The sequence below is a fragment of the Lissotriton helveticus genome, chromosome 12 (assembly GCF_964261635.1).
Source record: "Lissotriton helveticus chromosome 12, aLisHel1.1, whole genome shotgun sequence".
Classification (NCBI taxonomy): domain Eukaryota; kingdom Metazoa; phylum Chordata; class Amphibia; order Caudata; family Salamandridae; genus Lissotriton; species Lissotriton helveticus.
Genome location: NC_136073.1, coordinates 625,890,628 through 625,918,571, shown reverse-complemented (window position 1 = coordinate 625,918,571; position 27,944 = coordinate 625,890,628). Strand labels below are relative to the sequence as shown.

General features: G+C 48.0%; 1 protein-coding gene across 2 annotated transcripts in view; it reads right to left on the bottom strand.

Annotated features, from left to right (window-relative positions):
- FHOD1 (formin homology 2 domain containing 1) overlaps positions 1–27,944 on the bottom strand; it is a 1,641,100-nt gene that overhangs the window by 1,061,717 nt on the left and 551,439 nt on the right. For both annotated transcript variants that reach the window (XR_013603775.1, XM_078670473.1), the window contains exon 6: positions 20,776–20,870. Coding sequence is in view for 1 of the 2 variants with exons in the window: in XM_078670473.1 (XP_078526599.1) it covers positions 20,776–20,870 (95 nt within the window). In the remaining variant the exon portion in view is untranslated. The remainder of the gene's footprint in view (positions 1–20,775; positions 20,871–27,944) is intronic.

Genomic DNA, 27,944 nt, shown 5'->3' with positions numbered 1-27,944 from the left:
AGTCTGCGGTGTAAGGACCTCAGTGAGGATGTTCGACCTCACAGTAGCGACGGGGAGCGTAAGCACCAAGGCTTTAGCTGCCTGCGTCAGCACCACACTATAAGTAGCCCCCTCCTCCGTAGCCACGGTAGGAGGGGAAACTAAGCCAGTGTCAGGGGACGTACTAAGACCACTGGCCTCCCCTAGCTCCTCTGTCCAGTCCGGGAAGGACTGACACTCATGTGTTAGAGGGTCTTCAGACCCCTCCCAATCCCCTTCGTCCTCCATCTCCTTAAACTCAGGGTCAAAGGATGGAGCCGCATCAAAGAAGAAAGGTTCTTCAGCCGGCGTCTAATGCGGCACCGGTCGACGCCGGTACGATGCCGGATCCGGACCGAAAGAGGGTTCAGGGGCAGCGTCGTGCGGAGACAGCGCTGGGGGCTGGGTCGTGAGGTCGAACAGCAGCGACCCGGATCCGGAACCATTGGGAGCCTGCGGCGTCGGGACCGAAGTCGCCAACGGCGCCAGGGCCGGAGCACCCGGCACGCTTGGACTCCCAGTCGGGGCCCGGAGGCACCGCGGGACCCGAGGGAGGAGAGAGGGACCTCATGGCCATGAGGAAGGCCTCGATCTCCTCCGGCGTCGCGTTCAGCCCAGGGACCGGCGGGTATGGATCTGGACGCGGCGCCTGCGGCTCCGAGTCGCGCAAGCGTCGGGTGGGAGTCAGAAGAGCGATGGCGTCTTTTTGACTTCTTGTGCCTCTTACCTGAGGACTTGGAGCCCGACAAATGGTGTCGACTCGTCGAGCTTCGATGACTGTGGCCCCACGACCAGTCCCTCGACCCCCTCCTGGACCGGGACCTCGAGCGGCGTTGGGCCGACTACCGGAGCTCGAGGTGCTTGCGGGAACGCTCCCGCCTAGCCTTCGACGTCAAGGCCCGGCAGTCGGGGTACGACCGGTCATCGTGGTCGGCCCCAAGGCAAACCAGGCACCGGCGGAGGGGATCGGTAACCGACATCAGTCGGTTGCAGTCGGTACAGGGCTTGAACCCGGGCAATCCCTACCGGCACCGAGAGTCGTGAAGACTCGAGAAGAGATCAAAAAGATCAAAAAGGTTTTAGTAAAAAAATTACTAAGGTATTGCTTTCTCCGGACCTGCGCTAGCTGGCGCGGAAAAAAGAAGAACTGGCGTCAGCGCGCGAGGGCGGCGTCTAAGTACTCAGACGACGTCATCCCGGCGCCAACGACGCCGACTACGGACGCGGAGCCGCAGACGACGCCTACCGACCCACAAGGGTACTGCTACGCAAAATCTTCCGGATCCAGTCTGACGCCTGGGGATATTCTAAGGTAAGGAATCTAATACTAACCTGTTTCTTTCAGATGGGCTCTGTTCTTCGAGTAATAATGGCACTCCAAACTGGCAACATGGCCAACAATGTGAATGTAGCAAACAAATTACCTGTTGAAAAAGGTTACCTAACCCCTTTACTTTTTAGTATCTTCTCAAATGGTGCTATAGACCATTCGTTGGAAAAAACTTACTGATTGTTGCCACAATAGCTGTCTGGAAGCTCCCAATCCTCTTCATAGATGATGCAGTTTTGTTGGCCCAACAGAAAATGCAATGCACAGACTGGTGAGTTTTTTGCTGATTATGGTGATAAGGCCTTGACAATTATTTGCAGCAAGACTAAGATCATGGCATTAAGATACTTCCCAAAACTGAAAAGAAAGCTACTAATAAATGATAAGCATATTGAGTATGTAAAGTTTCATGACTATCTGGGAATAAAATATACTGAACAATTTAGCTGGAAAGACCAGATATGAAAGGCAAGAACAGTTTTACTGCATTCTTCTGGGGCGGTATTAAAATGTACACAAAAAGTAGATGCTCATGCATTAGTACCATATGCCAAATATAGAAGCAGAAAGAAAAAGCAGCTGCACTTCCAGGGGGCGAGCTCTGGAAGTATGCTAACTTAAATTCACTACAAGTGGCAGCAAACAATTTTTTAAGGTCCCTGTTAAGGTTGGGATCAGGCACTGCTTTGCTTGTACTTTACAAAAAAATCAGCCTAACACCTATCTGATCTGGCAGCAATATAACCAGTGCAGACTGTTGTTGGATGTGATGTGACGTGACGGCGCAGAGTAGGAGGAGCCATGAGCCGAACAGCAGTACCCGCACAATGGGGCTCTAGGTGATGTACCAAGAGCCATGAGCCATAAACCGCATAAGAGCTGCAAGATGCTGGTGCTGGACTGCCGGCTGGGTAACACAGGTGCCAGATCAGTGTTGGTACGGCTGACAGTTGCAGCTGGTTTGGGTGCCAGCCGGGTGCCAGTTGAAAGCTGCTTTTGGCTACCTGGATTCCTGTTGTGCTACTACTCCATCAGGGAAGTTTATTGCGCATTGTGGATGCCAAAGAGCTGGCTGCTGGCTTGATTGCCTACCACGTAGCACTGTGTATTTGGCAGTTGTCGTGGTAAGAAGAATTTGCCTATCTTTGCTCGTCCTGTTTAACTAGCCTCACCTGCTGTTCCTGCTTATCTTACCTAGTGAATATTGCTATCCAAGGCACACAGACTGTGCTTTAAGGTCTGTGCCTTAATGTCTTTATGTGTCTCACAAAACGTCGCAAAAACTCAGATTCAAAGAGCTCTCTGTAGAGTTTACAATGAGTTTACAAAAGAATCTACGGAAGACCTACTGCCAGGTCTAGGTCGGCGTGGCAATAGCGTTAGTGACTGCAGCCCAAGAGTTGAGCCGAGGGGTAGTGGAGATGGTCTGGCTAGGTCCAGGCGCAGTTTGCAGGCACCTTGTGTGCTTCCCCCGCACACCTATTATTCAATCCATCATTTAAGTACACGGAAATAAGTGTTCATGTGACTCATTTTTTATTTTACTCCAAAACCACCAATGCAGTCAAAGATAATTAGGTCCGGCGTGCTCCCGTGGGAACTTACAACCGCAAACAAGATGGAGGATACAAAAAAAGGCTCCAGAAGTTTCATCCATTGGCAAAGAAATGAAACCTCAAGAGTCGCATGACAATTTAGCTACAACGCTTTCACAGAAAGCAGACATGGGAAGCTACTCATAAGCTTGTTAACAGTGTTGCTATTCAGTCCTCCCAGTTCTATATATTGGACTACTTTAAATGGCTGGAAAACGCTCAATTGAGGAAAAACTGCCCGCCCACTTTTGCTCTGTCAGCCTCCCGCTCACCAGCAGTTATATGTAATGCTATGCCATCCCAGGGACCTGCTTCGGTGGACTGTCTAGCAAATAAGGTTATTGATGTTAACTCTGCAAACACCCCCTTTAAAGGTGCAACAAATAAAGGGCTGGGGCACACTCAATGGTCGTAAAAGCATTAAATTTGGGCTAACGCAGAGTGTTGTGTTCCATTCTCCCCTCAAATATCTTCAGTGCCAGTGCTGGAGCTGGTGCAGTAAACTTGTTCAATCATGACAACTAAGGATATTAGCCTCTTCCAGGATGTATCAAAATACAGTCTTAGTGATAATGATAATTCTGTAATATGCCTGGATGATAATCACCAAATTCAAAAGATCTCTAAGAAATCATAGATGTCACCACCAAAACTACCAATAAAAGCACCCTTGAACTTCTAGTTTAGGAGAGTTTGTCTCTGCTACTGATCATTTGAAAGAAATATCCAAAATGGATCCTTTTAGCCCAGTTCCTATAACAAGTTGTAAACATCTTGATTTAAAACCAACGCTAACCCAACAAACAATTAATTTCAACAACACTACAGCATCAGAACAAGGCTCCATAGAGTTAGATCAAATGGACAATTCTCCCAATTCTGCGGACAGCTCCTTTTTGGCTAAATACGTTGCAACCTATTCTGAGAGCATAAGATCCCCCAAAAATCAACGTTTGACACATATAGAGGCATGGGGAACTTGTTATACTCAATGGATTCAATTTCAGTTGCTCTAAACGTTCACTCTGATAAATTAAATATTCAGGCTGAGTTGCTAAACACACTTGCATTGTACATTGGAGGGATAGACTCTAAACTTCACAACTTAACTGACTTGGTTTTAAGAGCCCAATCCGATGTAAATAATCAATTAACAACTTGCACCTCTGCACATATTTCAGACAATGTCTCAGACCTTCCAGTTATAGTAGGATCTCTTGTTCTCTAAGTAAAAAAAGTATTTCCAATCAAGGCCTGAGCCTGTAGCATTACCTCTATCAAACCTTGGTCCAAGTTTAGGTGTGAGTCAATCATGATTCTATAATTGCTCAAAAAGATCACTTGATTGCTCAAAATGACCAATTAGTAGTTCAAATGGTTTGTAGTGCTAAAATATCAACAAAGAAAATAAAGGATACCTCAAAGTCTGAGCCAGTGTTGATGGTAAAAACGGCTGAGAGGGTCTCCTAGCAGATGAGTTTGACAATGATGGAATCCATGTTTTAAATGCTTCGGTTTCCCACAATTGTCCCAGTGAGCAACTATCCTTTGCAAAAAGGGCTAGAAAAAGGTTACAAAAGGCCTGGAATAAAATCAAGAAAGCAACAGAAATACGGATGAAGTCTGAAAAGAAGCCCAGGGATTGCTTTCCTATTTTTGCACTCGATGGTCAACTTACACAGCAGCAGCAGTTAATATCTGTAGGGCTAGGGAGGATCCCTATGTCCACAATCAAAATATCCCAGCTTAACCCTCAACCTGGGCTTCAGCTAGTGGAATTACCTAAAAGAAGGGGAAAGGAGTAAAATCCACTAGTAATAGTGGACTGCCAATCACAAACTCCTAATAAATTGTCTGAGAATGCGGTGTTTGAGAATGTACCATATGTCAATTCCAATGCCCCCAGCTCGTCCACTTCTGGGGAACGGCATGGGTGAAGGATGGACAGCGGAATAAACTATCAATCCCTTAACAATAACACCAAGCAACGGAACCCCAAACATTTTAACAATGAAAGGTCAATGCAGGGCATGCAACATTGCCCCGTGACCACGGATTGTCCAAAACAAAAAATCAATCTTTTAATGATGTAAAGGTTATTTTCCACCTTTTGTATAAATCTAGAGGTGTGCATGACATCCTAAATCGAGAAACACTATTAAAATTGACAACCTTCAGTCCAGCATTATCTTTTATCACATCAAAATATCTCTTATCTGTTCAATTCAAGCAAGTCCTTCCCAATTCCATGTGTGAATCTACCTTCACTCCATGGTCCAACATTGCAATCACAAATAAAACAATCGAATGTAGTTCATACTTTGCAGAATGGGGTACTGAGGTCAAGACATTTTTCCTCCCAAAATATCCATCAGTATTGGAGTTGGCAGTTCCATCAAAGAAGGATGTTCTGTCTAGCATAAGAAATGCTACCCTACAGCAAACAACTCCTCTGGGGCAAGGCAGTCTACACTAAAAGTGCACATATTTTCTCATTTTCCATCTCCACAGGGATGATGCTTTTTTCATGACGAAACCCCTTCCTTACTCTCCCACAAAATGTAGGGAGCTCCGTTACCCGTTTCACTAAGGAAGGGGACCGACTCCATCCTTTATATGAGCAAACCTCTAGCACGGCGGTACTCATAGTACGGCCCGCGGGCCAGTTGCGGCCCGCCAGACCTTCCCTTGCGGCCCCCATTGAAAACAACAGCAGTCAGGGACTCGGCGCCAGTACTGCTGTTGTAATTCCTCGGGGTTGCATTTGCCAGGAAAAGGTCAAAGGGGCATGCGCAGACAAATAGTGTCTCACATGCTCACCCCAGCGCTGGTAGAAGCAGTGTGTGCCCAGCTGAAACGGAGCCAAGATTCACTGGCCCCTGGCACTAATTGCAGCATCCTCGCCTCTGAAAGCAGTAAGTTAAGCCAATACCATCAGTGTTATTGCTGGCCCAATATTTTGTGGTTTTCTGTTGCTAGACCTCCTTGTTCATACTCCGACACAAAGAGTAAAGACATCCTTTGTGGTTTTCGAGGGGGCTTAAAATCTTGGGCAGAGATATGTATGTATTTCTCTTCGATTTATTGCGAGTGGTTAGGAGGTTTTACATATTAATTTAGGTGAACGTGACAGTAGATGGCGCTGTTGCCGCTTTCTGTGACCAATTGAGAGTTAATCATCAGCTGAAATTTACTTTTTATGAGAGTTTGTTCTCCCCGAGATAACAGGCTGGGGTTTTAGTGGGCCAGGTGCTTCAAAGCAGGTGCTGAGACAGATAGCTATTGGGGCTCCAATTTTGCCTTCAGGGTGAAAATATATATATATCAACTCGGCAGCAGCACTACTGCTCAGAAAGCCTTTGTCAGTTCAAATCGACTGGTTTCATTATTTCAGTCTCAGCATTTCAGACCTGAAGCGTTTTCAATATTATATACAACAAAACCATAGTTTTTGCATATTTATCTTATGCAACCAACAACCACTTGGGTCTCCATTTTCGCCCTTAGATAAATCTCAACTCAACAGCAGCACAAAGCCTTTGATGTAATTCCAAATAGGCTCATCATGAATAGTTTCATCATTTCAGAACTGAAGCATTTTCAATGTTATATATTCATAGACAACAAAGTCATAGTTGTTGCTTATTTATCTTATGCAACTAACAACCATTGGCAAAGCCAATAGTCCTGACTTGTTGCAGGTATAATATTACTGGTTTTATCTGATATATCATGACAAACAGCAAAATACCTGTAGGTTGGCACACGATGCTAAGCACAGATTTTTGTTTACATGCTTTTAAGCCACGCCCTTAATTTTATTGGTCATGGCACTTTTAGAGAACCCCCAGGTTTTTCATTCCACTTAAAGCCCTGTACCCAGGCGATCCGTGTCAGTTATGTGTATACATCGCCGGAGTTCGATCTAAAAATCTATGTTTAGGTTTTGTTGCGTGTCTGTTTATAGTAGAGAAATACTGCTATTTAAAGAGATAGCGAGACTCACTGAGACTGACTGACTGAGAGAGAGACTGACAGAGAGAGAGAGAGAAACTGACAGAGATACTGACTGACAGAGGGAGAGAGACTGACTGACTGACTGACAGAGGGAGAGAGATAGACTGACTGACTAAGGGAGAGAGACAGACTGACTGAAAGAGACTGACTGAGGGACAGAGAGAGAGAGACGGACTATGAGAGACAGAGAGAGACAGAGAGAGACTGACACAGAGAGACTGACTGGCTGACTGACAGAGAGAGAGACTGACTGAGAGAGAGGCTGACTATAAGAGAGAGTCTGACTGACTGAGAGAGACTTACTGACTGAGACTGACAGAGAGAGACTGACTGACTGAGAGACTGACAGTGACTGTCTGACTGAGAGAGTGACTGTCTGACTGAGAGAGTGACTGTCTGACTGAGAGAGTGACTGGCTGACTGAGAGAGTGACTGTCTGACAGAGATATTTTCTGACAGAGAGAAATAGACTGACAGAGAGAGAGTGATGGACTGAGGGAGAGAGACCGACAGAGAGACAGAGAGAGACAGAGAGAGATGGACTGAGAGAGAGAGAGACTGACAGAGAGGGAGAGAGACAGAGAGAGAGAGCGACAGACAGAGAGAGAGAGAAACTGACAGACAGAGAGACTGACTGGCTGAGAGAGAGTCTGACTGACGGAGAGACTGACTAGCTGAGAGAGAGACTGATTGACGGAGAGACTGACTGGCTGAGAGAGAGCCTGACTGACGGAGAGACTGACTGACTGGCTGAGAGAGAGAGAGAGACTGATTGACGGAGAGGCTGACTGGCTGAGAGAGAGCCTGACTGACGGAGAGACTGACTGGCTGAGAGAGAGAGAGACTGATTGACGGAGAGACTGACTGGCTGAGAGAGAGACTGACTGAGACAGTGACTGACTGACTGAGAGAGAGAGAGAGAGAGACTGACTGACAGAGAGAGAGTCTGTGATGGGATTGGGGTCAAAGTGTGTATGAAGCTATGCAATGCCTCTTAAGATTGCTATTGTCTGCTAAAAAAAAATTATTGTCAATATGTGCTCTTTGTAGTTATATCTGCTTTTGAAATACAGCATTGCATAATGTTGTTTTACTCTAGCCCCGCCCCCCCCCACTGACCCCGCCCCTACTGGTGTGGCCCTCGGCCACAAGCCACACTGTAATTTTGGCCCCCGACAGAAAGTTTGTGAGTACCCATGCTCTAGCACATTCTAGAGTGGGATAAAGTCCGAGAGCAGTTTTGAATGCCCCTTAACTCACAAGTCTGTGTAGATTTGCAAATTCTAAACGCAATCCACGTTTTAACTTCTTACGTTTCACCAATGAATAATTGTTGGTAGTCATAGAGCACAATTATTCAGCAGCAAAAGCATTGACGCCCCCTAGGAAACCTTTTGAGGCTACTTCACCCACAACGGCTTTGTGACGTATGCCCTGTATATAGCGCTCACTGTGACAGTTTGACATGTGAGAGTATTGCTGTGGTTGGGAAGGTATACTAATAAAAGCAGAGTTATGCTGATTTTATTTTATAACCTGTTATTGTTGACATAGTCGTTCTGCTCCTTAGTCAGCTTTCCAACAAGTGACATAAGAGTTTGAGCTCATTTTAATTCTACCAGGGTGCATTCAGCATTAAATAAGAAGTAGCAATATTTACGTAGACTGTTTTGGTCTGGTTTACACCTGCTTAAACTTCGCTCTTGAACGTCCTCAATAATCCAGCCCAGGCCGCGGCTTTACACCTCATTAGTAAAGCAAGAGCGCGGTTTGGGGTGCTGGTGCGTGAACACAGACACTATGAAAACAGTGTGCTTCTGCCCTCGCCGGTCTTCGTATCTGCGCAGGGAGGCACTGCGCCTTGAGGGGGTCCGGAATGAGCCTAGAAGCTAGGATGGGGACAGGAAGTGCACTCATTAATTTTAGGAGACTATTGACTTCTCCGGGGGGGCGAAGCTAGCCGGCGATTGAGTTGGCCGTCCTTAACTGTGGGCTCCTCCGCCTAGATTGAAATCCATCAAATTATCCTGCTGACATCGGCGCCCTTTTTCGCCAAAATAGCCCTCATTTTGCTCCGGAACGAACGGAGCCCTGTACGATCCCGGCGCTGGCCGACTCGCAGAGACAGAACCGCTGACCGGCGACACCAGCTTCAGCTGCGCACGGAGCGCCTCTGCGGCCTACCGGGAGCCGGCCGATGACTCTGCCCGGCCCCGGAACAGTGATAACGCGGTGTCCGCGCTGGGCACAGACCTCCGCGGATCCCTGCGAGGTGTAGCTGCGGAGACGACGACGGCAGAGCTGCGTACGGGAGAGCGGAGGGAAGCGGTATAGCTACGCTGGAGACGTCACCCAGCGTTGCTGCCCTTTGATTCTGCAGCAGTGCTAACCTGAGCGCCCGGCTCCAAGGTCACCACTAGGCCCTTAATTGACTCGGGCACGCAGTGCAGCGTGGGACAGCTACCGTAGTGGGAGCCCCTGCTGAGCGGACGACGAGACCGAACACCACTCTCGTGGGAGATCCTTAAAGCCATTAACTTACTGGGCCAGTGTGGATGCCTTTAATTATTTGATAGACTGCGCCGAGGCCCGGGAGCGGCATAGCTGCCAAGGTTTCAGATTGCTATGAGTGACATTTTCATAATTTCAGTGTAATTATGAGTGACATTTCAACGGCTATGAGTGACACTGTCTCGCTAGCAAAATCAAGCAGTAAAAGACAAGGGACTCGTACAAATGTCAAAAATTACATTTATTTGGTCATAGCTGCTAATGTCTCAGATTGCTTATGTGTAACATGTTCATAGATTCGGTGGATTTACAAAAGACATTTAAAAACTAAATGCATGACAGTTAGAGCTACACTACTTGTGGCCAAATCATGTAATGAAGTCCATGCAAACCGAAAAATTTCAGAAATCACACACATTTCGCCAATAATGAAGTCGAACTCAGTAGCAGGTGCTTTTAAAGCAATTATTTATTTATTTTAAAAATCAGCACCCTCCAGCCCAACCTCAGCTTCAGGTGTGGCTGAACCACAAAAATAAAAGCGTTCTCTGTGACAAAAGCAGCAATCCACCGAGCTATCTACATATAATACAGTTCATTACAATACAATATGCTGTTAGACTTTCTTTGCAGTATGCATATAAACTGTCTGCTCTACTTAATAGTGAATGAAAACAGCCATGAGACAAAACTCTGACAGCTCTCTAGCAGGGATATTAATTATCTGCCTTACTCTGACTAAGCAAGTCTCACAGTGCTGGGGAAAAAAAGGCTGCTGCTTGTAGTACCACTGTCAAGTAAGGATATTAAACCCTTTAACTAAACTAGCAGTTTGGGTGATTTATTAGTACAGACTAAACCCTGAGATGGCCTGCATTTACAGCACAAACAGACAACTTCAGTGTACCCATTTACAATGCGATATGCTGTGCTGGAGGCCCCCCTCCCCATTCTCTTTATTTATTTATGCGATTTTATATAGTGGGGACTTTACCCGAAGGTGTCAGAGAGCTTCACAATAGGAACACTTATGATACATGAGGAGAACATTACAAGTGAACAAATTACAAAAACAAACGTTACGTTTCATGAATCAAAAGGTGACAATAGTGAGCAACCAAAATACATGAGGGAGCAATCGGTACATTACAGGAGGAAAAAGTGATATGTGTGCAGGTTACAAAAGCGTACAAAGTACAAGTAGAGGTAGAATACTGAAATAAATGGAGGACACTCCAGCACAAGAACAGACGTTTCGTAGGCAATGGTGGCACTTGTGCAAGTATCGAAAGCAAACAAATGTGAGAGGCTCTCTTAACAAACATTTTAAATTTCATCAGTGAATTATTAAATTAGTATCTAACTTACCTTGTATGGTCTCTTGATAGAGTGAGCCGCTGAAAGGAGCTGCCGGAGTGTCACAGCAGAGATGAGTCAGACAGACAGCCGTGCTGCAGTCTACATCTGTGCCACCTGCTCTCAGTATGAGTTTGGCTCTGACTGGCCGGGCCGGGCACAGCTACAGTATGTGCCCAGGCCATGTGGAGGTGAACAGGTGATCGATTATCGAACACCGGCTTCCTTTAACTCTGGGCCATGCAGCAAAGCGCGCAGGGAAACAGCAATTAATTCCTCTGTGCCTTGGGGCCCCATGGCAGGCAGGAAATGAAACATCCTGTCACACAGACTTGGACAACCGAAGGAGGACCTCACAAAGCCGGGGAACATCTTCTAACAGTAGTTGTGGCGCTAGTTTCTTTGGCTTTTGAAATCCTTCGTTCCCTCCACGAGCAATTATTTCATTTGGTAAGTATGCGCCACGGCAGAGTTTAAGGCGAGCAACAGTAAGCCGAGTCTCTCCTTGATCCTTTGTCCTTGCACGGACAGTCCCCTCCCGTAGAGAAAAGCTGTCACACCAACCTTGGGGGTGGGGGGAGGGTTCAGGTGCGGTGTACGGGAAATGAATCCTCTTGGCTTTTCTTCATCTGCCCCATGCTTACCGAGCCGGTCCGGAGTGCCTCTCAACGGTCCGCGCTCTCTTAACTGCATGCAGCAGGGCCCTCACCCAGTGCCCTCAAGTTGGCCGGCCCCGGCTGCTCTGAAATAAAATGCCGGTGGGCGGCATTGCCTTTCTTTATTAATTGAGTTCCTGGGCCTGTCTTGACGCAGCGTGGTGGGACCTGGCTGCAGACCAGGACAGGTCTGAGCTGAGGTGCGAATAACAGTGTGGTGTGAGCGAGCGCGGTCAGGCCCGCAAAACTCACACTGTTCAACGTGACGACGAACCAGTTAACTGCAGCACATTAAAACAAATTCACGCGATGTTAACAGGACGTGTGACGTCACATCCTTGCGGCACTACGGCCAGCCCCGCGGCGCCGCGGAAATCACATAGATACATTGTAGCAGCATTTAATGAGTGCCACTGTGAGTCGAAGAGAGCCGGCTCAGCTGCTGGAACTGCTCGAAGCCTGTGAGAGCAGCCAGTCAGGCACTGGAGCTCGCAGCTTCTACTATTTGTGGTGTGCTTTGTGTGCCAGCTGAGACTAAGGCATTATGCGTGACAATGCATTTCAGTGCGGTGATGCGGATCACCGCACTGAAATGCGTGAGCGTCACGCCTGTTGCGTGACGCTTGACAGGACTGGAGCGGGGCAGTGCCGGTGAGCGGCTGGAGGGTGGAACGTGCGGAAGTAGGTGCACCCTGGTCTCTCCCCCGTTGCATTCCCTTGGCCTTGGAACTGTGGGGCCCATCTGAGTGTGTGCTGGGTGCGTTCGCAGTATTGATTGAGGGGACATAATTGCGACCAAAGTGCGACGCCATTTTGGACCTTGGAGAGGGCGTCCTCTCCTTGTACTGGAGCTTGAGTCCTGGCACTGGTCAGTACAGGGACGTACTTGATATTCCATGCTCTCACGCTGCTACATAAGTGCCCCTGCTGATTGCGGGGATGGCGTAGTTCCATGTGCCGCTGTGCACTGATTGCGACTCGGCTGTGTGATTTGCGACGGAGGTTGGCAGATCTGGGGGATTCGCCCTGAAGACGGATCACAGGTTTTTGTGGCGCGTCGACGCTCCCCGCCTGGTGCACATGTCCAGGGCCCTGCCGTCAGTTGCTGGCACACTACGACATTCTTCTAGCGGCGACGGCGTGATACTACGGAACGCCATGGGGAGACCGGACAGATCACAACCTAAGCTGTCTTTTGAGAAAAATAAGACGCCAAAACCTGTGGGTACCCCGACCCACGCTGAGAGAGAGGATGATGGGACTGCGACGGGAGGGGAGCAGTCTGAGCCAGATATACGTAATATATTGCTAGCCATGGAGGATAAACTTGCAGGGCGGTATTGCCTCACTGAGAACCAAGATGGACGCCCTCACATACCGCATGGACCGTATGGCAGAACAGCTCGATAAACATGCGGAACGCCTGGATATGACGGAGACGGGTTGGAGAAGTTGAAGAAGCGCAGACGACATTGGACACTGACCATAAACAGCTGGACAAGGTGCTCCAGGTTCTACAGGATAAGGCAGAAGATTTGGAGGCACGGTCTTGTAGATGCAACATACGCATCACGGGCCTGCCGGAAACAACGCAAACTGGCAATATGGAACTGTTTGTGGAAGCCCTGTTGAAGAAACTGCTCGTAGTGGAGAGCGCACCGCACCCTGGGCCCATGACCCAAGCCAGGGGCACCCCCTCGCCCCATCATGGCCAAGTTGCTAAATTATAGAGACCGGGACGTGGCTCTGAAATTAGCTCATGAGAAGCAGCCTCTGCAGTATGAGGGGAGCACGCTTTCCCTCTTTCCGGATTTTACAGCCAAGGTGCAAGAGGCCCGACGGCAATTTGTTCCAATGAAGCGACAACTAAGGGAACTTGGCGTGGATTACGCGATGCTCTATCTTGCCAAACTGCGGGTTAATAGACAAGGGAAGTCTACGATTTTTACGGACCCACGAGCACTACAGAAAGCTATGAAGGACTGGCGCAGGGACTGACGTTGCACGGAGGATGATAATCTGTCGGAAGACGCCTCTGGTGAACTATGGACGACCGAGATTGACTCTGTAATTCCTCACTGAAGGGACTTTTGTTCTGCAGTGGCTCCGGGGAGAGGTGAACTCTAGCTCATGGACTTTGCCATTAATACTCTGAGATCGGACTGTTGTTCCACTACAGCGCTGTGAGGTTACGAACTGCAACGTAGCTACAGGGTCACAGTGAGTCTGTGGGGATAGGTGGTGAGGTATTCCCCCCCCCTTTTTTTACCCTCTTTTCTTTCCTATTTTTGTACTGTATCCTTTGCGACATCTGTTGAGACAAACAAAGTTGCATATGACCCTGGGCCTGTTATATAATGTTGCACCATTGTTGAGGGGGAATGCAGCGGTTTTTCTTTCCCACGCTACACGGTAGCTGGACTGTACGTATAATTGTGTCGATGGTGTTGGAAAGGGAGATGCCATGAGTATTCAAGGGAGTCCACTGTTTGCTTATGGGTGCGCTGGTTGTCGCATAACTCATTTTTGACTAGGTTGGAGGGACGCGGTGGGGCAATATGCCGCTGAACTGCTTATTGGCACAGAACAAACATGAGCTGGCTACCTACGCCCTTGAGTGTTGCACACTTACCCTTCCTTGCCTTTTTGTTGGGGACAATTGGTATTGTTGTATTGTATAGCTCTGCTTTTTTTATTGGGCCTAGGCCTTCTTGGAGGCTAGTCGGGGGGTGGTGGGCTGAGGAGGGTAGTAGCACTGTTTGGTATTGGGAGAGGGAGCTGGGGGTGGAATTGGGGGATGGGGAAGCGGGAATTTGGAACGCGGCCATGTTGGGGTTGGGCATGCGTGGGCGGGGGAAGAGCACTGTTACAGAATTTTTTTCTGGTTGATGTTTATGCTGTTGCTTGAATACAAATTTGTTAAAGATACACTAGTGGCTCTACTTGGCAGTGATTTTGACCGTTACATGCAATGCTTTATTGCAAACTGTGCAGTGATTGATGATATACAGACATACTACCCACACTATGACCAGTCCAGTGCGTGACGAAGACGTTAACCCTCCTTGCTCACCATCGCCTGACATGACACAACAGCCACGAGACGGGGACACTATCACTCTGTTGACTTGGAACGTTAGGGGGCTGAAGGACAACAGAAAGGTCCGGAAGGTCCTACAGTACCTTACAAGACATGCAGTTGACATTGCACTGTTACAAGAGACCCACTTGCGGACAGATAGCTCGACATTACGCTACAGGGGTCTTCATAACCGCGCCCACGCCGCGGGCTTCACCTCTAGCGCCAGAGGGGTACTGACTTGGGTAAACCCTAGGTCTCCTATTACCTTTCACCCGATTGCCACGGACCCTGAAGAGAGTTACGTTATTACGAAATGCATAGGTAAAGGCATGACACTGCACGTGGTTAACACGTATGGCCCCAACTTCGACTGCCCCTCTTTTTATGTAACTCTAGCGCGAAAAATCAGAGAACTTGGTGAGGAACCAATTCTGTGGGGGGTGACCTAAACTTGACGAGGAACCCTGCATTGGACAGGTCAGACTGACCTAGCAGACGCCCATCGACCTCCGCTCGCGTCCTTGACGCGGAGATGACTAGATTGGGATTACAGGACGTTTGGAGGACTAGATACCAGACACAAGGGGGATACACCCACTACTCATCGCAACATGACATACATACCCGCATCGATTACTAGCTCCTCTCTGCGCACCTCATCTCCAGGGTACGAGCATGTAAGACGCTACCACGTACTTATTCAGACCATTCCCCGGTAATGGTTGCCCTTGACGCCCCGGTTCACCGTCCACCGCCTTTTTTCTGGAGACTACCTCCATATGCACTGCTTGATGACACCTTCCGCGAGGAGGTAGCTACTGCAATTGAGGACTTCTTTGACAAGATCGAGGGCTCAGTGGACTCATACCCCACAGTGTGGGAGGCCTACAAGGCATATATCCGCAGTGTACTCATTTCTAAACACGATGGAGTCCTCAAGTCTATCCGCGACCGACTGTCGCTATTAGAAAGCAGACTTAGAGACATAGAAATGCGTCGACTTCGGGATCCGAGCACAGACCTGACGCAGGAACTAGCGCAAACGATTAGGGAATATAATGAGGAGGCGGATGCTGAGGTGAAATATCTTGGTAAATATGCTATTGCCAGATCATATGGTGAAGGCGAACGCCCTGGTGCGGTACTGGCCAAGATGTCTAAACAACGCAGACAGAACGCAACGAAGTTAGCCCTGAGCTCCCCTATCACTGGAGAAGAGCTAGACGAGGCAAAAGCGGCAGCCCGTTTCCGTGACTACTATGCTGCTCTATACGCCTCGAGGGGCCCGATGTCAGATGAGAACATCATGGATTATCTGACACATATCCAATTACCTTGGCTCACCAACACTCACCGTGAGTTCCTGGCGCATCCATTCGAAAGGGAAGAGATTGTCTGGGCATTGTCATCCATGAGGGCAAACAGCGCGCCGGGCAGCGATGGTTTTCCTGCCTCGTTCTACAAGACATTCTCTGAGCTATTGCTACCCAGGCTGTTGAAGCTAGTTGAACATATCGCAGAAGACGGGCGGATGCCCCCAACTATGCGAGAAGCAGTCATTATAGCCCTCCTGAAACCGGGTAAATCTCCAGATGACTATGCCTCCTATCGCCCTTTATCTCTCATTAATGTGGATGCCAAGATTTTTGCATAAGTAATCGCGAATCGTATTAGTCCACTGATACCGACCCTTATGGCTCCTGAACAGGCGGGATTTGTGCCCAGCCGTACTTTGACCTACAATTTCCGTACGGTGTTTGCGGCTTTTCAACATACGAGACAGGAGGTGGCGGCAGTTGCGGTATTCCTAGATATGGAAAAGGCGTTTGATTCTGTCAAATGGCCTTTCCTGCGGGCGGTACTGAAGAGCATGGGTGTCGGGGAACTATTTATACAACTACTGAACACACTATACACATCGCCTACGGCACGAGTCTGCATAGGATCGTTCACGTCGGAACCCTTTGGTATCGGGCGAGGCACCAGACAGGGCTGCCCCCTCTCCCCTCTCCTTTACGCTCTGGTGGCAGAGCCCCTCGCGTGTGCCTTGAGGGAGTACCATGGACACCGTGGTATCCGTTTCCCGGGCTACAACCTGATAGTATCCACATATGCGGACGACACCCTACTTTATGTGCGAGACCCAGATACAAATTTATCGAGAGTACTGAGAGAGGTAGTCTTGTTCGGGGCACTATCTGGGATCAAGGTTAACTGGAGCAAAACCGTCCTGTTCCCTCTCACCCCGGCCACTAACAGAGTAGATTCGGATTACCCTATACAATGGTCCACAGGCTCCGTTAGATATTTGGGCATAAGGCTCCACACGGACGCAGAGGTGGTCCTAAGGGAAAATTACGGTGTAGCAGTCTCCAAACTGGAAGATGACAGAGAAATGGATTGGTCTTCCTCTCTCCTTAATGGGCCGCATCTCGAAATTTAAAATGATCGTACTCCCCCGCTTCTTGTTCCTGTTCAGTAATATCCCCATGGTACTATCTAGCACGTTTTTTTAACAACTGCACACCCTGATATTGCGTCTGGTCTGGGCAGGCAAACAACCCAGAGTAGCCTGGGATATCCTTATTCGATCTAATGAGGACGGAGGCTTGCAAGCTCCTGATCTGGAACTATATTATTGTGCCGCTCAGGGCGCTCATGCGTATGGTTGGATGCACGGTCCTACTAACGCCCCCCACATCCTTATCGAGGGTATAGTAGCTGACCCAACTCCATTACCGGCACTTATGGCTCGTCCCAGAGACAGACGCACAGGCCTATTGGATTCCCTCAATGCGGTCACTCATGCTTGGCACCATCTTATGGACGCTCAGGCCTGTTCGCTGCTATATGCACCGGGGGCCAAACTAGAATGGTGTTCATGGCTAGGTCCATGTAGAGAAAAAGGTGTTCTATCAGCCCTGGTAAAATTAAAATTTACCACCATGGGAGATCTTTTCCTTGACGGTAAGCCCCGAACATGGGAAGAGGTAACCACGGAAGACGATCCAAATGCACATCCTCTCGCTGGGTTCCAATTCCACAGGGTGCGTGTTGCACTGAGAGGACTGCTTGGAGACGATATGGAAGAGCCTCCATTAGTACAGATATATGCCTATGTGGTCACGGCTAAATCCCCGGCGCTGCTAATATCACGTCTTTATCGTGACACATTGACGGAGAGAACGGCACATTATGCTAAACCTAGACTGGCAGACGGACTTGGAGATAGATCTCCCAGAGGATAAATGGAAATATTGCTGTGCTAACGTCAGGAAAGTCTCCCTCAATGGCCGACACCGGCTACTACATTTTAAATTCCTTAATAGGGTATACTACACCCAGAGCGCCTGCACAGGTATGGATTACGAGACAATTCCAGCTGTGAGCACTGCAAGGCTCAAACTGCTGATTTCTTACATCTAGCTTGGCTATGCCCCAGAGTCGCAGACTTTTGGCAGAAGGTCTACTCAGAGGTAAATAGGGTCACGGAATTGTCATTATCCCCAGTACCGCTATTAGCGCTACTGGGTTATTCCAAAGATATCGCGCCGGAATTTCGTTGCCTTGTAGACATAGCCTTCCAGGTGGCCAGGCGGTGCGTAGCACTTACCTGGATGAGAGGGCCCACCCCGACACTGGATAGGTGGACCAGGGATATGGTATATTGCTGCACACAAACAGGTCTATACAGTGAACTGCTGCCCCCTCGTAATTGACCAAAGAACTACTGGGCGCTGTACCTGGAGAGGAGGCCTGTGGTAGACGAAGCTGACACAGACGTCACAAGATCGGACTCGGGGACGGATGCGCGAGAGGGCAACATAACCCAAATATCTAACATACTGACGACAGAGTGAATGGGTGGTGACAGTATTCGATGACCCCCACTGCGAGATGTGATGCCATACTGTCAGTGTTTGCCCTTACTCGGATCTGGATGGCTGACTGGGGTATTTGCTGGGGGCGAGAGAGCAGGAGAGCTAAATATTGACAATGTATATATTGCATTTCACGTGACGAATTGGTGTGTTGAAGACTACAGAGTGTGTTGGGGATGGGACAATGATTATGATCGAGTATAATAAGTAAGGTCTGCATTGTGTTACTGCTTCACTTTGCTGTGTCTGCCGACGTTACTGCCACATTGATTGTAATTCAATTTGCTCTTTCTTTTCGATATGCCAAAATAAAATAATAATAATAAAAAAAAACGATTGACTCCTCCCCAAAACTGCTGTTTTCTTGCTGCAAAATTTTGTCCACCCTGCCTGCATAATTTATTCATTCTCTGCTGCATAATTCAAGTAGCCCTGCTTATAGCTCAAGGATGGGCAGCTGTGAAGGAACACAAGTGTGTTTTTCTGAAAACTGTATTGGTGAAAGTACATGCTGACATTTGCACTGCTGTACATGTGCCAAAACGCCCTTCACATCAATTGATAAGAGCAAAACCGACAATTTGTTTAACAATACGTGTCATTGAATTTGATAAAAATGGGAAAATATACTTACCAACTGTTTAACGTGATATAAACTGAGATAACATTATGCCCTTAATTTAAGAATAATGACTAGTGGCAAATGGCGTGTCTAAGACTATCTGATGTGTAACTTCTGGTGATTTTTCAGCCATAAGACGGTGTGTTATGTTAAAATATTTATTTAGCGCAACGTACACCGGATAGGTTACTGGGATGAATGTATGACATTGTTCTACATTCTGTCCATCAACTGTGTTTTTTGCAATTTTCACCCCGAGTGGGCTGGGTATGCTCAGACGTGAGTCCCAGGCTCTCCACACCACAGGAGTCAAGCTATCCAGGCTGATGATGCTGATAGCCAGAAACCGGTCATACTGAATAAACAGCTACCTATGCCATTATCATATAAGATCTCTTTATTCATGTCATAACTACAATTTTACAATTGCTTTATTAACCTTCTCGCTTTCTCACATCGGTTTGAAAATGCACCATTTGTCCACTCTGTTTCAAAAAATTTCCCGGGGAGGAGACACCCCCAACCCCAACCCCCCCAAAGCACCCCCCCCCCCACCCCCGGAAACTCCCATGACAGTTGGGCTCGTGGGCTACACCTGCTCGCCACAAGGCACTCATGAACTTTTACGCCTCACCACTTTCATATGTCACCAGCCGCCACTGAGTGTGCCTGTTGAGTCTGATATGCTGAACTAGAAAAAAAATAGCTGTGACACGGATCATAGATTTGGCATGCCCCCTTGCCAAGTGGCAGATCACTCTAGGTGTTAGTCGCCTCAACTCCCCGCTCTTCGGCCTTTGCTTTCTCCATGGGGGTTGGGTCAGGCTGAGAGTCAGACATTGCACCGTGAAGACACCAAAGGCCTGCGCATATACCCTATAGCAGCCAGCTGGGAAGTACTCCAGGAGTAGCTGTAAGCTAACTGAGTGATGCTAATCGCCCCCCCCCCCCAATCAACGGCAGTAGTCGATTCTCGCTAGTCCTACGTGACGCTCTGAACACTCAGCACAATTTGGACATTACAATTCTGTCTTCTATACATTGTTCTTCAACACTGGTACTGTACTGTTAAGTTTACTACATACACCAGGTGGGAACTAGTTTTAATAACTGGTGTTTCAAAAGGTTCTTTGTATTGCTGTTCACATACTTATATAATTCGTGTACCCTCAGACACATCAAATACACTGTCATCTTGCCTGCAACCGTTCTCATTACTATAATAACTTGTCCTGGTAGTGATGAAAGTTAAGTGTTCTATGTGTAGCAATCATATTAGCTTTTTTTTTTTTAAAGTTCGACTCTGCACCGTAATTCGTGCTGTATGTTGTGAAATGTAGCTATAAAACACACAATAAAAAGATTGTTTAAAAAAACAAAAAGAATTTTAGCGCGATCTAACTCATTTTACTTTAGTATTAACCAGAATCTCTAATAACCACACACAAAAAAGCAACTATGCAAGTTCATCGAAGGAAACCACCCAACCACTGGGAAAAGGGCATCCAAGTTAAGAAAGTGCATAACGCATGGTAGAATACATCATACAAATGGTCGTATTTAAACTTTGCTCACATGCTGCCATACTTACCCAAAACCAGTGGCATTTGTACTGACGATTTTATATTTTTGGGAGAAAGGAATGATGGGTATAATTTCAATGGTGAAGATGAGCAATCAACACTGCGTACATTTAGATGAACTTACTGGACTTCCGGTGAGCGTGTACAGCCACTGGACAGTTTCATTGTGGTTTATAACACCCATCATCCCGTCCACAAAAAGCATGATTTGACTGAGAGCTGCAGAAAATAAAGTAAAATTCAATATCACTGAAATAATCTCAGTAGTGCATAACATTCTGTCAACTAATCATCTAATGAATATTTATTGCGCCCTGTCAGTCACAGAATACTCAAATGTCTTGGTATCTAGACATAGGATGAAATAAAGAGAACATCCTGACGCTCTCAGAAGCGGTCGCTCCCCTTGCTCCCAGCTCTCACCTGGTATCGTTGACTACGCTCTTTACTGATTTGCTGCTCTAATCTGCTGGCTCCTATATAGCATAGCGTTGTAATGCGATTACCATTGTGGAATAATAGAAATATTTGTAGCACTTTAAGGAGAATTTAGCACTGTGCTTTGATTCGCGCTTTCCCAGCTGTAGCGCTATTTGTGTTGCTGTATTGGAATTTGCATTGCCTGGTTTTTCACTCGATCATTGTCGCGCTCTCAAGACACATTGTCTCAGTCATTAATTAATCTCTGTGCCCCAGCCTATCTCTAGTTTCGTTTTCGCTGCCATTTTAGTTGTTGTTGTGCCTCGGAGGCCGTCCTCTACAGCCCGCCCCGCCTCCCAGCTGACCCTCCCTCGCCCCTCCCCTTCCACTATCCACATATGACAGATGCTTTTGCGCGCAGCTTTCACGCGCAGCGGTCGCGCCCCATGCGCGCCTAAGGTGCGCCAAAGGTAAGCCCGTCTACGCCCGTCCGCGCCTGTACCGCGCCCAGCGCCAGACCTCCTGGTCCTCGCAAATCCCACACCACCCGCATAACGTACGACACCGATACCCTCTTTGCCCTCAACCCCGGACGCAGACCACAATGCTGCGCAGCTACCCTAGGACACACCCACGGCGGACCATTCGCCTGCCACTCCTGCAAGTTCACCTGCATCAGTACCCACACCAAATCCACTTCCTCCAAACTCAGCTCCGACTAACGACCTGAGGTGCATCCTGCTGAACACCCGCCCGGTTCACAGACACGCCACTGAACTCTGGGATCTACTCGACACTACATCGCCGGTCGCCGCCTTCCTCCCTGAAACATGGATGAACGCCTCATCAGCACCCGACATAGCCATAGCCATCCCGGACAATTATAAGATCATCCGAAAAGACCGCCCCACCCAAACAGGAGGAGGCATCGCCATCGTTCATAAGAACACCATCCGAATCACGACCAGCTCCGACGTCAACCTCGCGATCGCCGAACACCTTCACTTCCAGATCTACACCGACCCCAGGACCACACTTAGAGGCACCCTCATCTACAGACCACCAGGAACCCGCACACAATTCAACAAAGACATCACTGACTTCATCAGCCCACATGCCCTCACATCCGAGAACTACATCCTACTGGGAGACCTCAACTTCCACCTGGAAAAGAAAAACGACAGCAACACCACCACCCTTCTGGACAACCTGGCCAATCTCGGACTCAAACAACTTGTTGACACCCCCACCCACTTAGCCGGACACACGCTAGACCCGATCTTCACCTCCAGCAAACACATCTCCTTCGATCACACCACAGCGCTTCATTGGACGGACCACAGCTGCGTCCACTTCAGCTACAAAAAGACCACGACTCACAACCCCCCACAACCTATTCCTCGAAGAAACTGGAACAAAATCACCACCGACCAACTCCTCTCATCGCTTAACCTAAACCCTCCTGCCATATCATCGGACCCAAACCAAGCAGCCACCAAACTCACACAATGGATCACCCACAGCGCTGACGAATTAGCACCCATGAAAAACCACCAGATCAAACAAGGTAGCAAAAAGGCCCTCTGGTTCAACGATGACCTTAAGAAATCCAAGAAGTTATGTCGTACCCTCGAGAAATCCTGGAAGAAAAAAACCAACCACTCACAACCTGACCACCTTCAAGAACGCCACCCGCAAACACCACCAATTGATCCGATCCACCAAGAAATCAGCATTCAAGGACCGACTCGACAACAACGCCCACAACAGCAAGGAACTATTCAACATTGTCAAAGAATTTACCAACCCCATCGCCGGCACCAACGACATCACTCCCTCCCAAGACCTCTGCGACTCTCTATCCTCTTTCTTCCACAACAAAATCGCCGACATACATAACAGCTTTGATCACCAATCCGAAGATCAGACCACTCCTCCGACCTCCGAACCAAAACAACACTCTCACAACCTTTGCACCTGGAACCCAGTCACTACTGAAGACACCATCCGCCTGATGAACTCCATCCACTCAGGTTCACCAACCGACCCATGTCCCCACCACATTTTCAAGAAAGCAGACTCCATCATCGCACCCCATCTCCGCGATGTCATCAACTGCTCCTTCAACTCCGCTACCTTCCCGGAAAGCTGGAAACATGCCGAACTCAACGCCCTCCTGAAGAAACCCACAGCAGACCCCTCTGAACTTAAGAACTACCGCCCCATCTCACTCCTCCCTTTCCCGGCCAAAGTTATTGAGAAAGCCGTCAATAGTCAGCTCGCCGCCTTCCTCGAATCCAACAAATCCCTCGACCCTTCACAATCCGGATTCCGAGCCAAACACAGCACCGAAACCGCCCTCATCGCAGCTACAGACGACATCCGAACATTACTGGACAACGGAGAAACAGTTGCCCTCATCTTACTTGACCTCTCTGCCGCCTTCGACACAGTCTGTCATAACACCCTCATACAACGCCTCAGCAACGTCGGAATACAAGAAAAAGCTCTGGACTGGATCATCACGTTCCTCGCCGGAAGAACCCAGAGAGTCCGCCTCCCCCCATTCAAATCAGAGGCCACCGAAGTCATCTGCGGCGTACCACAAGGATCATCGCTCAGTCCCACCCTCTTCAACGTTTACATGAGCCCCCTCGCATCCATCGCACAACAACACAACCTCAACATCATCTCCTACGCAGACGACACCCAGCTGATCCTCTCCCTCACCAAAGACCCTAACACCGCCAAAACCAATCTACACGAAGGAATGAAAGAAGTAGCCGATTGGATGAAGAACAGCCGTCTAAAACTAAACTCGGACAAAACGGAAGTCCTCATCTTAGGATCATCCCCCTCTGCCTGGGACGACTCATGGTGGCCACCGGCCCTGGGTACAGCACCCACACCTACAGATCACGCACGTAACCTGGGCTTCATCCTAGACTCCTCGCTCTCGATGACTAGACAAGTCAACGCCGTCTCATCTTCATGCTTCAACATCCTACGCATGCTCAAAAAAATCTTCCGTTGGATCCCCACCGAAACTAGAAAGACAGTCACCCACGCACTGGTCACTAGTCGACTGGATTATGGAAATACCCTTTACGCCGGAACCACAGCCAAACTACAGAAAAAACTCCAACGCATCCAAAACGCCTCAGCCAGACTCATACTGGTCATCCCCCGTCATGCCCACATTTCCGGTCACCTGAAAAGCCTCCACTGGCTCCCAGTAAACAAGAGAATCACATTTCGTCTCCTCACCCACGCACACAAGACCCTCTACGACCTAGGACCAGAATGCCTCAACACACGACTATCCTTCTACACACCCTCCCGCCAACTACGTTCATCCAATCAAGCCCTCGCCGCAATTCCGCGCATCCATAGATCCACCATGGGAGGAAGATCCTTCTCCTACTTAGCGGCCAAGACTTGGAATTCTCTCCCCACTCACCTCCGTCTTACGCAGAACCACCTCTCCTTCAGAAAGCAGCTCAAAACCTGGCTTTTCGATAAGTAATGCTCCCATCCTCCCCGAAGCGCCTTGAGACCCTCTGGATGAGTAGTGCGCTATACAAATTACTGAACTTGAACTTGAACTCACATGATGACAGTTGTTCCTACCAGGGTATAAAGCCTTGAATCAATATTTTTGGGGGGACACTGTAAAAACCCCTTTAAGAGGGACACGGGGCATGCAGGGGCTACTGAACCAAACTGTGGTGGTTGAGGCCTGTTACCCCAGGGAGAGTTTATCGTCCACGGCGTCTTCAGCAGTTCTCACATCAGTCAGGTGCAGTTACCTAACAGTGTGGGTCAATCCCATGGAACATAGCCTTAGGCTCTCCCCTGGGTGGCAACCTGAATCCTTTGGCACGTTGGTACCAGCAGCCCCTCTTGGCATTAGGGGTTGCTGCAGTACTTGGTGCCGACTTTCTTGGTGTAAACGCCCAGGCCGAGATGGTCAAAGGTCCCAACGATTCAGCAGTAGTAACTTTACTGGGGGCCCCTCTGGCATATGGAGTCACCACAGCGCAGCGGTACCGGCTCGCCCAGGGCCATAAGGGACTTCACTCTTGGCTCAGTCTCCAGTGGCTCTCTCCTGGCACATGGGTGTTTTACAACCGACACAGCATAGCCTCTCATTTTACTCAGGGAATCCTCTTGCAGGGCTCCTCACTGTCTCCAACACACTGTTTTTCCTCACAGGGCATACTGTTCTTGGCAAGCAGGCAGGCGCTGCTGCTCCAGGGAAGAGGTTATTGGTGTCCAAGGTGATGTCTCCTCACCCAGCAGGGGGACAAGCAGGCCTTAAGTGAGGTCTATCATATGTCAGGCTTGAGCAACATAACATTGGTTGAAATGCGGATTAAATTGAACTTCAGGCAGGCTCTGAGGTGCAAAGAATGGCCCAGGTGTGAGTGGGTGCCAGCAATGAAAAGCAAGGGGTGTTATGAGCTACGATCGAATTGAACAGGTTGTAACGTTAAGTAGACTTTTATTTAAATTTTTCTACAGCACAACTTTATAGCAATTTTGGACCTAACGAGCTTCACAATCACTGAAGAGAAAGAAATCGTGTTATAAAGAACCAAATAAGCGAATATTTAAAAGCAAATAATTTGCTTGAACGAGTAATTTAAAAGCAGCCGGTCACACATGATTTTAAAGGAGGGGTGGAAGGCTAAGTGACAGAAGGGGTGGTGGATATGAGAGAAAGGGAAAACAGATGAGACACATTAACAGCAGGTGGGTAAAACCAGAGAAAAAATTAAGCAATAAGGGAGGAGAGGAGAGTTTCTCTGAAGCAAATAACAGACGAGGAGGAGTGCTTGGAGACAACTGAGGGGGACAACACACTGCACATAAATCAGAGACATGGCAGCTGGAGTGTGAGCAACCAAGAAATGCACAACAAACTCCACATGCTGTTATTTCACGCGCACACCAAAAACATACATATCCTGATAGACCAGGGCGCCAAATCACATTCGAGTTCAAGACCTCTGACCAGCCTTAACAGCAGCAGCTCTGAACATGCTTATTCTGCTCAGTTTTTCAGTCTCCTTCAATTGTGTCCCTACGCAGGCATTTCTGAAGAGCGTGGAACGCCGTCATCTGGCAGGTGCACGCGACGCATGAAGAAATTAAACTGAGAACATTCAGAGGCTCTGCCGCCAATGAGCACACAAGCAACCATGGCGAAGATTGGCTTAGAGTTCTTTCAGCATTGTGAAGTCACTTGGGTACGTAACGTCAGCCCAATTGGAGCAGAAGGCTACGAAAGTTGGCTCAAATTTATTTATTTAACAAGCATTATCAAAAGCAGACATGGCAGGAGCCGCAAGATGTGCAGCCGAGTGCTAATGACCCGTGAAAGCCAGATGGCTGCTGCGCGCTTGCACGTTCAGGTGAACGCAAGCGATAGACCAGCCAGTAGCACTTTGAAAACTCACCTACTAAATGTCTCTCAGAGCTTGTGAGTTGAGATTGTACGAAGATCCAACTTAAATGTGGAACTGGTTATTGAACGCTGATAACAGATTAATTTTTCCCTTGTGGAATGGAATTATCACCACATGAGACCGGTCTTTACCAAAGATATTGAAGCCTTGAGAAAGTTACGGGACGATTTCCCATTGTATGCGACAAAACACATGTTGGCTGACAAAGGACATTCTGATGTGACGCAAGACTTAAGAATAAAGAAAAGACTGTTCGGGGTCTTACAGGAGGTCTCTGCGAGACCTGAGGTGCCGGCAGCCCTATTATCCCTCGATGCCCATAAGGCATTTTATAGTATGGAAGGGCAGTATATCTACGTACTTCTGGAGAAAATGGGCTTCGGGGACCAATTTAGAGCATGGGTACGGCTGCTGTACACTGAGCCGCTCGCGAGCGTCCGGGTCAATGGAGTGACATCAAGGGAGTTCCACCTGAGTCGGGGCACGCGTCAAGGCTGCCCCCTGTAGCAATGAAAAGTACACCAGTAGATCCTTGTAGTTAGGTTCTATATTAAAACCCCCAGCACAGAGGAATAAGTCATACAGCTATCAAGACACATAGCTTCTCTAATAACAGCTCTCTAAGAATGCACAGACACATATAAACAATTCTGGAACATACTCAATGTTCCACACAATACAGAGATATTAAAGTGATATACTACACAATCTCCCTTCTTAAAAAAAAACACAAAAATAATAATATTAAGTACAATCAAACAACTCCAAACCTTTAGGTTTCTTAACAATTCTTCCACTTGAAGTTTTGATGACAGATTCATTAGGCACAAAGTTAGGTACATCCGATGACACTTGTGAACCTTCCTTATCCTGAGAACTATTCCCAGATATAGGAACACCCTCATGAATGTCAACACCAGAAGGTGAATTATCACAAGAGATATCACCATCCTGAGACTCATCCACCGTAATGTCCCACCACCAAGATGACGAATTTTTGCACATCTCTTTATCTTTGTTACTTTGAACATCACCACGGGATACAGGTGCAAGACGACTAAAATGCCATACCTTACCATTTTGTACTAAGGCAGTATTGTTCATAACTTTAACAACCATTCTGGGTTCACTGTACTTACTCTCACCTTTTGTGGTCTTCCTGGCACTCTTAACTCGAACCCATTGACCTTTGCATAAACTGGCCTCTTTAGTTCCATGTTTGGAATCAAAATAGATTTTATTCTTTGTCTGTGAATCCATAATGCTCTTTCTAACTTTAGTTAAATCACAATTAGTCATGCCACTTTTATCCATCCAACCCGGATTGATCTTAGAATGTGGAATTCTACCTCTCATTAATGAAAAGGGACTTTGATTTGTTGAGCCATGAATGGTACTCCTA